This window comes from Salvelinus fontinalis, chromosome 2, assembly GCF_029448725.1.
Source record: "Salvelinus fontinalis isolate EN_2023a chromosome 2, ASM2944872v1, whole genome shotgun sequence".
Classification (NCBI taxonomy): Eukaryota; Metazoa; Chordata; class Actinopteri; order Salmoniformes; family Salmonidae; genus Salvelinus; species Salvelinus fontinalis.
In genome coordinates, this window is record NC_074666.1 from 62735557 (window position 1) to 62747852 (window position 12296).

General features: G+C 45.1%; 1 protein-coding gene across 1 annotated transcript in view; it reads right to left on the reverse strand.

Moving 5' to 3' along the window:
• Window positions 1-12296, reverse strand: part of asphd1 (aspartate beta-hydroxylase domain containing 1) — an 80590-nt gene that overhangs the window by 31931 nt on the left and 36363 nt on the right. Inside the window, exons 3-5 of the mRNA XM_055881380.1 lie at window positions 11516-11722; window positions 1519-1726; window positions 1069-1182 (exon numbers count right to left, since the gene is read on the reverse strand). Coding sequence (XP_055737355.1) covers window positions 1069-1182; window positions 1519-1726; window positions 11516-11722 — 529 coding nt within the window. The remainder of the gene's footprint in view (window positions 1-1068; window positions 1183-1518; window positions 1727-11515; window positions 11723-12296) is intronic.

Below are 12296 nucleotides of genomic sequence, written 5' to 3' on the forward strand. Positions count from 1 at the left end.
TTTGCCGGAAGTTATGCATGCTAGTCAACATTAGCCATGATAAGGCTTCTAGTCTAAACTAGGCTAGCTAGCCTCTTTGACTGCAGCACGGTTCGTTGATATTTAGAATAACCAAGCGACTTAACGCTAGCTATGTATACTAAACAAGAGATTATTATTCCACTTTTAGGAAACCTGAATAGCTAGCCTGAATAGCTAGTCCTAATCTGTGAGTTAGCTAACCTGGCTAGCACGCTATGCAGTGCTTGTTAGCTAGATTGGTTTTGAAAGTTTGCTTTGGACCGTAACCAGCAACAGAGCGCAATCCATCTCCACGTCCCTTAGCTCAAACTCAGCTGAGGTACGGGCACCGAGGAGAGGAGTCACCATCAGACACACCAAGCCCTCTAAAGAATGCTACACAATTGTCAAGAGAACCTGCGCCGCGGACTAGTAGGGGAACAGTGCCCGCCGTCTGCTAATCTCGCACACGAACTGATTCAAGTGAGGGCAGCGTGAGCATGCACCGAGCCCGAAATATACAAAACAACAAACCTGAGTATCTTTTAACTCATTGGGCCTTGGTCGCAAACCTGGCTTCTTAGACTTCATTGTTTTGGTCGCGTTAGCCATTTTACTTATTGCAATAGCCAGGTCAAGCTATCTGACGAATAATTAATTGTTCATCATTAGGAAACTTATGAGAACCATACAATCTTCCGCACCTAGCGTCCAAAGGGTGAGCACGCTCTACCACTAAGGGACAGTTCAGTTGGTGCAATGTAAGACAAATTGTTGCAAATTGTTTGTTTAAGTAGCATGAATCATTCCTGTTCACACTGAGGTTAAGAGCGGAATAATTGAAGGAATGAATCCAATCCTCAAGCTTATTCCCTTGTAGAAGGCGACGTTTCCAGCGAGGTGCGGATTTCATTTGCTTTGCCAGGGATGATTTTAGATCCTTCAACCCAAGTCGCGAGAATGCGTATGTTGTACCTAAATTGACTGACTGAAAGGGAAGTGGAATCTGAGCACAGCTTGAGTTTGTTTTGAGTGACTGCCTTGTTGTGGGAGGTGGAGTTGACTGACCATTATGGGAGACAGTGTGCAGGAAGGAGTCATCCACCAGGAGGCAGTGTCCCTCTGACCAGCACTGAGGCTCTCCTCCCACTACCAGCTCACACTGAGGTGGGGTCTGCACTCCTAAAAAGTGGTGGTGTCAAAATGATAGATTCATGGAAATTATATAATTACACTGATTCGCATTGTATACAGCAGACCTGACTTGCATACTAACACTTTGTTAACAAACAGTGAAGTAAAAAAATCATTTTGGGGAGGGTTATGATAGAGTTAGATAGTTGTACTAAGCTCATGAGGCATTTATCAAACGATATATCATTAATTTCAATGATCGTTAATATTAGACTGCACATTTAATGGACAAAATCATGCACAGAGAGCATGTAAGCAAAACTTTGTCAAGAACCATACTGAGACCCAATGATATGTGGGCTGGAACATGTCTGTCTCACTCACCGAGGTGGCAGCGTAGGCGAGTATTGGTGGGGCCATACACTCCCCCTAGTGTGGCCCCAGGCCCTAGCAGCCAGAACCCGGCTGACCCCAGGGAGTTGCTACTTATGAAGGTGCGCAAGGAGAGAAGAGTGCGGTAGGTGCAGGGACAGGAGCGGCAGTTCCTTGCTACACACACGCCTGCGCTGTACAAGGGGAACACAGCTTGGCCCTGAGAGAGACACATAGACCTGTTACACATAGACCTGCCTTGTCACACAAACAACTGTGTTAAATAAATGTTACACACACCACTGCACCATACAAACACAGCTATTTCAAACCCATGTACCCACACGTGTTTGTATTGTATGTGTTTTGAACTGCTGCACTGCAAGCACGTTAGCACTTATTTTTTTATGTATGACAATTTTATAGTTTTGATAATGTTGCCTCAATGCTTTTCCACTATACAAATAAGGATAACGTAGCCATGTGGCTTTTGTAGGCTGTTATTTAGTTTAATAATTACATTTGTGTGTCATTATTTGTATCAACGATAGAGCCTAGGGGAGAGTGGGGTAAGTTGAGCCGAAGGGGTATGTTTCTGAAAGATTTGACCAAATATTTAAGAAGAGGTCATCATTTCATTGAGTCTATGAAGGAAGAAACCACATGGAAAAAGTGGTAAGGAAGTTAGGTCCAAAAAACATTTTCATTAAGTCAAATTAATGTATTGTGTTAGAGGTTTCATGATGCTTGTCTTTAAGCCAAAGTAGTTAATTTTAAGAATGTTCTATACATCAGTTGGGGTCTCTATGCGTTTCAATATGAGGTCTAGCATAAAAGTGCATCATTCTAGCTCAGTGGGTTAATACAGTCAAAATGTTTGTCTTCGGGCAAGTTGTGGCAATCTGAGGAGTTGAGATGGGACTTCATATACCAGAGGGACAGGCTAATGGCTACTGGTAAGCAGATTGTCCTTTCCGGCCCTATCCCAACATACGATTGTGAAGTTGATCGCTTCTTCCGGCTATTTGCACTGGACTCATGGATGAAATCCAACTCTGACCTGAAAAAGTGTTGGATTTTATCGACAACTTTGATTTATTTTGTGAGCAACCTCAGTTCTCAAAAACGGAAGGCCTGAATAGAAGAGGAGCTAGAATCCTGAGTTCTAATATTGCAAATATACTAAACAAGTGATAGGATTTCAGTCCTGGCCCTCAACAGCTAACCCTAATTTATTCTTGTATCTTATACCATTTCAAGCCAGACCTACAGTATTTTTAAACAAGGGGTTACCTACTGAACATAGCACGTTTGTGCTAGAGACTGACCATTTGATATGAAATCCTGCAGCTGTAGGCTTGGCCTGATTCATGTAAATACCATAAGTTTGATTTCGAAAATGGATTTTATAGTAATTCTGGCTTCTCAAACCAACGCAAACAGATAGCCTGAAAGATATTTGTACTGAGCTAAACTTAACTCCGCTGATAACTAAACCAACCTACCCCAACTTTAAACACCCTGATGAATCTACTCTTTTATTACTCTGACAAATGTCCCTCATAAGTATATAGCCAATGAAATATTTGCTAATGAGCTCAGTGACCAGTGTCCAATTGCCTGAATAAAAGATGTTAAACTACCTAAATCTCAGCCATTCATTATTACAGATCTATTTTTATTTATTTTAATGAGTAACATTTGTCTTACCTGGGGTTGTGTGACTGGGGGGGGTGTCATCCATCTCTGAGTCGGATCTGGCCTTTAATTGTTTTACCTCTCTGTTCAAGATAAGCATGCTCCATTTAAAATACTAAGGGGAAAAGACCCATGAATTGTCTGAAAAAGTACAGGAAATAAACTTAGCCTGGGCTAAGGCTAGGTTGACTGATTCTGCATCTGATTGGCAGTCGTTCAGACATTTGAGAAATAGATGTCTAACTCTGATTAGAAAGGCAAAATTGACATCTTACATTTTCTGAGCGTGGTGGAAATCCAGCTAACTTCTGGAAAGTGGTCAAGTCCTTGAAGCTAAATTCCACCCCCTTATTGCTAAAGCAGGTTATGACAGTCCCTGGTCCTCTAATAGATCAAATGAACATTTTTGATGCGTTAAATAGCTCTTTTGCCTCAGCTGGCCACCTATTTGAAAGAATAGTTTCTGAAAATTCCTTTAATTCCACCTTTATTAAAAGAATAATAATTTTAAAAAACAGCTTGCAGAGAATGATCCACTCCTAGGCACACATTCTTTATTTTCAACCGTTTGTCGTCTCTGATGTACTAAGTGCCTTGCTAAAAATCCATGTAAAAAAATCTTATTGCAGAAACATGAACCTATATTTTTTACTTGACAATTGTTTCTGGTATTATCCCTAAGATCTGGAAAGCGGCACATGTCCTCTCCCTACACAAAGGCAGAGACCTTTGGAAATTGGATGGTAGTTATATATCTTGCCTTGTCAAAGTATTAGAATCCGTGGCCAACTCTCAACTAAGAACTTTTAACGTATCATTCTATTCTTAAATGTGCACCAATCTGGTTTCAGACCTGGACATAGCATAATTTCAGCTGCTACGCTTGTCTTAGATGATATGTTAAATTGCTTAGATCATAAAAAATATTGTGCTTCCTTATTTATACACCTGTCCACCACTACCTACTAATTCAAAAGTTTCTTGCAAGTGGTTTAAGAATTACTTGACAGACAGAACACAATGTGTATTTTCTGATGGTGTGAAGTCTAGTTTCCTTGATATTATGAAAGGTGTACTGCAAGGGTCAATTATTGGGACCTGTTCTTTTTACTGTTTATATAAATAGTATTGGTATATCTGTTAAAACCTGTAACATTCATCCATATGCAGGCGATACGGTTACGTATGCCATTTCCTCAACTGTTGACCAAGCTATGTAAGAGCTGCAAACTGACTGTTGCCATACAAAAAGCCCTTGTTGGCTTAAAACTAAATATGTTGTTTTCTAATTCATGCAAAAATGTCTCAGATGGATTAAACATTTATTCATTGGATGTTCTCTCATCCATCGAGTTTGCACCTATAAATATCTGGGCATTTGGATTGACAAACATTTTATGTAAAGAAAAATTAGATAGTTAAGAAGCTGATATTTAAAGTGTTTTTTTTAACAGAACATACCTCTCCCTAAACAGCAGGAAGCAGATTGTACAGTCAACCTTCCTGCCAGTCCTGCCAGTGACACACTATATCAGAATGAAGCCACTACTCTAAAACCCTAGGTGCAGTTTACCACAGTGCTCTGTACTTTACCACAGCTGACAGGTTTAATACTAATCACTGAATCCCGTATCAGAAGGTTGGCTGGACCTCACTAAAGTCCAGTAGATAATTCCATTACAAAGCTCTGCTCCACAAGCTTCCAGCAGACCTCACATTTAAGATATAAAAACATGAACACCAAACCCGTTTACAAGGTTGGTTATCTCTCGAAGTCCCTGTTGTCTCCTTTAGTTTTCATCCCCCCCCCCCCCATTTTGGAAGGGCCTTTACATCTTGATTCCTTAGTGCCTCTAGAGCAGTTTATCACTCTGATGATGAATGTGCTAAATGACAGCTGTTATTGTTTTGATTGAGTATAAAAATGTGTCTATTTTTGATTGTGGTGCAGAAATTGTAAATAGTAGTCTAACCAACTATAGATTGTAGAAATGTATGTAAATATAGAACACATTTAATGAGTAAACTAAAAGGTGTGCAACATGAAAATATTGTACCATTTTAATTGTGTAATTTATTGACGGTCCTTAATTTGTAGGGCTGGGATTGCCAGGGACCTTACGATACGATATCACAATACTTACAGTGGTTCGTCCTTTAAAAGTTGCAGCGTACTGCAGCACAGCTTGCATGGTGCCGCAGAATTCTATGGTACGTTATTTAAGTGCCAATCACTGGTACCATTAATGCTAGTTAGTGCTAGTTTGACCACCAGAGGGCATCTTTGAGAAGTATTTGATAGCCTTCAGCAGTGGCTGTACTAGAGAATTTAAAACCTTTTATGTAAGAAAATAGTATATGGGACTGATTTTAAGACATTTTGCTTAATTAATTTGACTATTATTATGGTGTTTCTATTACAAGAAAAACAAAAAACCCTCTAGGTTTCCGTTAGGATGGAACGGAAAATATGGCGCTGTACAACGTGACGGTCGGGAGTAGGCTACAGTGCTGGGCTATTTAGCTAAAGAATCCCTGTGTCATGCAGGCAGGCCATGCGGGAGACCAGGGTTCAATTCCCCAACGGGGAGGAAGGAGTAGGCTGTCCTTGTAAATAAGAATTTGTTCATAACTGACTTGCCTAGTTTAATAAAGGTTACACTAAGAGAATAACATTTCCACTTTCTAATTCTAGTCTAACCAATACCCAAATGGAGATTCAGTGAAAATAAAAATCTCAAAGATTTTTCAAGACCAGTCCCCATGCTTATCTCAGAGCAGCGTGAAACGGTGCTAAAATAGTTGTAAGCTAATGCTTCAAATCCTATTGTTTCTAACTTCAATATGCTCTTTAAATAAGACCTACATCACTTTAACAGCATATTACTCAACACTAGTGAGACTCATGTCGCCTACGGTAGGCCTACAGTATATCGGAAAATATGACGTGACTCTCTGACAATAATTACATATAGAGGATTGGAGGATTCTAAATTAAAACCAAAAGCCGCCTCATTGATCTCCTGGTGGCGGCCGGCACGGGTATATGTAGCAACGCATTTTGCATTGCAATGCGGTGACTTAGACAGCGGCACCACTGGGGAGGCCCCATCCACAAAGTATCAAAATACAGAGAGGTGTTGGTAAAGGTATATTGTCCTACTAATAGCCCATAATGGGGTATTATAATACTGTACATGGTGTCCAGGTCAGGATAACCAAAACATTTATTTATTAAAGACTATCAGAAAGAATGTTGGTACTTATTTATTTTGATCCAAAGCCATGAATGAGTGAGTCACTCAGCTTAATGCCAAAATAATATTTGTAAAGGCCAAAACATTTATTTCTGTTTTTAGAGGGAGAGAAACACTGGGCCAATTGTGCGCTGCCCTATGGCTCCCAATCACGGTCGGATCTGATACATAATAATAATAATACTTCACTGAGAACCTAAGAAATACATTTGATGATAGAATTCTCCCACTACCCTCCATCTAGGCAAGTCTATTGTCCAGCTACCTGCTAGAACAGCGGGAACGTTTCCCTAGTCAGCGCCGTTATTAGTGCAATGCCCCTTAACGTGTTGCTCTGTGCTACCCAGTGTGGCGGGTAGCACCCCCCCTCCCTCCTACTCCGTTCCCCATCTGCTAAGTCTGTCTTCTGTGCACGGCTCTGTGGCCCATCCCGTACCCCCTGCCCTCATGCCTTGAACCTTGCACGCTTTCAGTGGATACAGCTGGAGAACTGCAATCCCATTGTGCGACACTCGGGAGCCATGACCAGTATATATTGTCTGCTAATAACAGGGTTAATAATTTATCTGTGAGAATATTCAAGGGGCTTTTATATAATTCTAAATTAATAATAATATTAATCGCTTTGTTTAAAAAATAACAATATTTTGGAGATGATTTCGTTTTCAAATAACATAAAATTAGCGAGAAAAAGGCCATTCTTGAACATGGGATGAGACATTGTTACTAATTTGTAAATCAAGCCAGTTTGTTATTTAGAATTATTTATTTCTGTTTTTATAGGGAGCGAAACCAAAAACCTGCAGTCATCTCATGGGTCTCCCAGTCGAGGCCAGCACATGTATTGAACCAGCATCTGTAGCAACACAGCTTGCACTGCTATGCAGTGTCGTAGACCGTTGCATCACTCAGGCGCTGTATAACATGACTGGTCAGGAGTGGGCTACAGTACTACAGTAAGAGCCAAATAATCCTAACAGTTTTAGTAAGTAATACTGAAGTCGTACACAATTATCAGTTTCTATTTAGGTTTATGTCACCAATTCATTGTCAGTTAGAGACACAGTAGGACCCAAAAGCATAATCAGTGCTCTAACTCCCCCCTGCGCTGGTCTGGAGCAATGAAGTGGTGACGCAGGGTACCGTTCTAAACCACAAATTACCTCTAAGTACCGCAGCATAAAACTTTTAGTGGAACAACCACTGTAGGTGCTGATACAATAGGTATTGCGATTCTCTTGATTCTACATGTATTGCGATTCGATACTGTAATTTTATATTGATTCAATGTTCCAAACTTATTGCTGCAGAGGGAAAAGTGAGAGTCATGAGATAATTGTCACGTTCTAACCAGAGTTCTTGTGTGTTTTACTTGTTTTAGTGTTGGTCGGGACGTGAGCTGGGTGGGCATTCTATGTTGTGTGTCTAGTTTGTCTGTTTCTATGTTTGGCCTAATATGGTTCGCAACCAGAGGCAGGTGTTTTGTGTTGTCTCTGATTGGGAATCCTATTTAGGTGGCTTGTTTTGTGTTGGGGTTTGTGGGTAGTTGTTTCCTGTCTTTGTGTTCGTTTCACCAGAGAGGACTGTTTCGGTTTGCCACGTTTGTTATTTTGTTATTTGTAAGTGTTCACGTTTTCGTCTCGTCTATTAAAACATGTTGAACATGAGCTACGCTGCGTCTTGGTCCGATCCCTGCTACACCTCCTCTTCAGACGAAGAGGAGGAAGGCTGCCATTACAGAACCACCCACCAAACTCGGACCAAGCAGCGCAGTAACGGGCAGCAGCGACAGCAGCAGCAGCGGCCCATTACACAGGACTCCTGGACATGGGAGGAAATTCTGAACGGTAAAGGACCCTGGGCTAAGGTTGGAGAATATCGCCGCTCTCGTGAAGAGCTGGAGGCAGCTAAAGCCGAGCAGCGGTGGTATGAGGAGGCAGCACGGAAGCGCGGTAGGAAGCCCGAGAAGAAACCCCAAAAATGTCTTCGGGGGGGGGGGGGGGGGGTGGCTAAAGGGGAGTGTAGCTGGGTCAAGTAGGAGAGCCAACTCCCCTTGCTTACCGTAAGGAGCCAAGGATGGAACCAGAGCCGGTCAGGGCAGTATTGGAGGTGAGCGAAGTAGAGACTGTGAAGGAACTAATGGGGAAATTGGAGGAGAGAGTTATGAGGGAGGTGTTGTGTTGGTGTTGGAGGCACGACATCCGCCCGACGGAGCGTGTGGGGGACTTGATGTCACCTGAGTCAGCTCTCCATAATCGTCCTGAGGTGCGTGCTAGTCGTCTGGTGAAGACTGTGCCAGCACCACGCACCAGGCCTCCTGTGCGCCTCCCTAGCCCTGCACGTCCTGTGCCAGCTCAGCGCACCAGCTCTCCTGTGGTAGCTCCACGCACTCTCCCTGTGGTGCGTGTCTCCAGCCCAGTACCACCAGTGCCTACACCACGCACCAGGCTTCCTGTGCGTCTCCAGAACTCTGTTCCTCCTCCACGCACTCTCCCTGTGGTGCGTGTCTCCAGCCCGGTACCACCAGTTCCGGCACCACGCACCAAGCCTACTGTGCGTATCCAGAGCCCTGTACGCACTGTTGTTTCTCCCCGCACTAGCCTTGAGGTGCGTAGCTACAGCCCGGTACCACCAGTTCCGGCACCACGCACCAGGCCTATAGGGCGCCTTGAGAGTCCAGTGTGCCCTGTTCCTGCTCCCCGCACTCGCCTAGTGGTGCATGTCTCAAGCCCGGTACCACCAGTTCCGGCACCACGCACCAAGCTTACTGTGCGTATCCAGAGCCCTGTACGCACTGTTCCTTCTCCCCGCACTCGCCCTGAGGTGCGTGCCCTCAGCCCGGTACCACCAGTGCCGGTACCACGCACCAGGTGTATAGTGCGCCTCGAGAGTCGAGTGTGCCCTGTTCCTGCTCCCCGCACTAGCCTTGAGGTGCGTGTCTACAAACCGGTACCACCAGTTCCGGCACCACGCACCAGGCCTACTATGCGCCTCAGCAGGTCAGAGTCGGCCGTCTGCCCAGATCCATCTGAGCTGCCTGCCTGCCCAGCGCCATCTGAGCTGCCTGCCCGCCCAGCGCCATCTGAGCCATCCGTCTGCCCAGCGCCATCTGAGCCGTCCGTCTGTCCCGAGCCGTCAGAGCCGTCCGTCAGTCAGGAGCCGCCAGAGCCGCCCGCCAGTCAGGAGCCGCCCGCCAGTCAGGAGCCGCCCGCCAGTCAGGAGCCGCCCGCCAGTCAGGCGCCGCCAGAGCCGCCCGCCAGTCAGGAGCCGCCAGAGCCGCCCGCCAGTCAGGAGCCGCTAGAGCCGCCTGCCTGTCAGGAGCCGCTAGAGCCGCCCGCCTGTCAGGAGCCGCTAGAGCCGCCCGCCTGTCAGGAGCCGCTAGAGCCGCCCGCCAGTCAGGAGCCGCTAGAGCCGCCCGCCAGTCAGGAGCCGCTAGAGCCGACCGCCAGTCAGGAGCCGATAGAGCTGCCCGCCAGTCATGAGCTGCCCTCCAGTCATGAGCTGCCCTCTAGTCAAGAGCTGCCCTCCAGTCAAGAGCTGCCCTCCAGTCAAGAGCTGCCCTCCAGTCAAGAGCTGCCCTCCAGTCCGGAGCTGCCCTCCAGTCCGGAGCTGCCCTCCAGTCCGGAGCTGCCATTCAGTCCGGAGCTGCCATTCAGTCCGGAGCTGCCATTCAGTCCGGAGCTGCCATTTGTCCGGAGCTACCTCTCTGTCCTGAGCTACCTCTCTGTCTTAAGCTACCTCTCTCTCCTAAGCTACCTCTCTGTCATGAGCTGTCCCTCAGTCTGGAGGAGTTTCCTTAATTTAGTGGGGACCTTGGTGAAGGTTCCTAGGCCAAGGTCGGCGGCGAGGGTCGCCACTCAAAGGACGCTAAGGAGGGCGACTAAGACAATGGTGGAGTGGGATCCTCGTCCAGCGCCGGAGCCGCCACCGCGGACAGATGCCCACCCAGACCCTCCCCTAGAGTTTTAGGTGGTGCATTCGGAGTCCGCACCTCAGGAGGGGGTACAGTCACGTTCTGACCATAGTTCTTGTGTGTTTTACTTGTTTTAGTGTTTATCAGGACGTGAGCTGGGTGGGCATTCTATGTTGTGTGTCTAGTTTGTCTGTTTCTATGTTTGGCCTAATATGGTTCCCAATCAGAGGCAGGTGTTTTGTGTTGTCTCTGATTGGGAATCATATTTAGGTGGCTTGTTTTGTGTTGGGGCTTGTGGGTGGTTGTTTCCTGTCTTTGTGTTCGTTTCACCAGAGAGGACTGTTTCGGTTTGCCACGTTTGTTATTTTGTTATTTGTAAGTGTTCACGTTTTCGTCTCGTCTATTAAAACATGTTGAACACGAGCTACGCTGCGTCTTGGTCCGATCCCTGCTACACCTCCTCTTCAGACGAAGAGGAGGAAGGCTGCCGTTACAATAATGAGTGTTGATCAGTCATGTAAATTAAAGTGCTGAAAACTAATTGGCTCCCTATTTAAAAAGAAGATGGAGAACAAGCTATGATGGAAAAATACTGGCGTTTTGGTGCAGGTAAAGCAAACTAGCGCAAAAATTATATTGCGATATTGTCAAAACAATTCGATATATCTTCAAAAATAATATCCCGACATGTAACTGTATAGATTTTTTTCCCCCCATCACTACTAACTAGCCCCATTGATGTCCAACCAGCTTTGTCAAGGTTGCACACCAGTTCAGCCGGCCGAAGTGAATTGGCTAAAGAAATTGGGTAGCTAGTCAGTTCAGCCCCCCTTTAAATCAACTTCCGGTGGATTGTGGCATAGCAAGAGTTAAAAGTGCACACTTGTGGCACCAAAGCTTAGTGGAAGCTTGACTGCAACGGTGCAGACTGCCTCTATTTGAAGTAAATGACAGGCTCAGAGGCTATGGAGACATGAAAAATGTATTCCTTCTCCCTCTGTTTAGGAAGGACTCACTAGTGTGACATGACTGGATCTGTGAAAGCTATGTAAGAGAACCCTTGCTTTCACCTAATTGTCCAATCAGGTTAGATTAGTGACTGAACAGGTACATGCTCATTGGGAGTTGTAGGTTTGTGTACCTTAGGTCCCAGGCCGGTCCAGCCAATCTTTGGATCAATGCCTCTCTGGTAGACCGCCTGAAACTCTGCGAGGATTATGGGATAGTTGGCCTCCAAGACCTCAATGTCATGTCGATGGGCGTCACGTGGGAAAAAAGGAATGCTGGGGACATCTGGGAGGAAGAAGAGATGAGGCTTTTGGATGGAGGAGCGATCATTTAATGTGGCCTGAGAAAGACAAATCACAGAGAAAGAACTAAACATTAGACATTAGTTAATTCACATTTATTGTAAATGATTTACACTGAGGATGAAATCAAACAAAAACATGCAAGTGATGTTTTGTAAATATTTATATTTTTGCTTTCTGTTCTTTAAATGCCAACTACCAGGACACCAAACACAAACAGGGAGGCTGGGAACAACATATAGCAGCACCCCTGAAGCAGGTTAGGGATTGTCCTGCTCAAGGGCAAAACAGTAGTTCACACTTAGGAAAGAGTTCTTCAAGGGTTCTTTGGTAAGGGTGATGGCTCTATGTGAAACCATAATGACTCAAGAGCCCTTTGAGGCCTTAAAGGGGAAATCTTTACTTCAAATAATAACACATTTGCCACCCCGCCATTGTTTTAGTAAACCGTTGAGGGATGTCAAAGGAGAAATGTCACGTGACCTCCGAAACATGATCCGCCAAGCCTCGCTTCTTAAAACCCATTCGCTTAATGCGGAGTGCTATGGGTCGGTAGTCATTTAGGCAGGTTACCTTAGTGTTCTTGGGCACAGGGACTATGGTGGTCTGCTT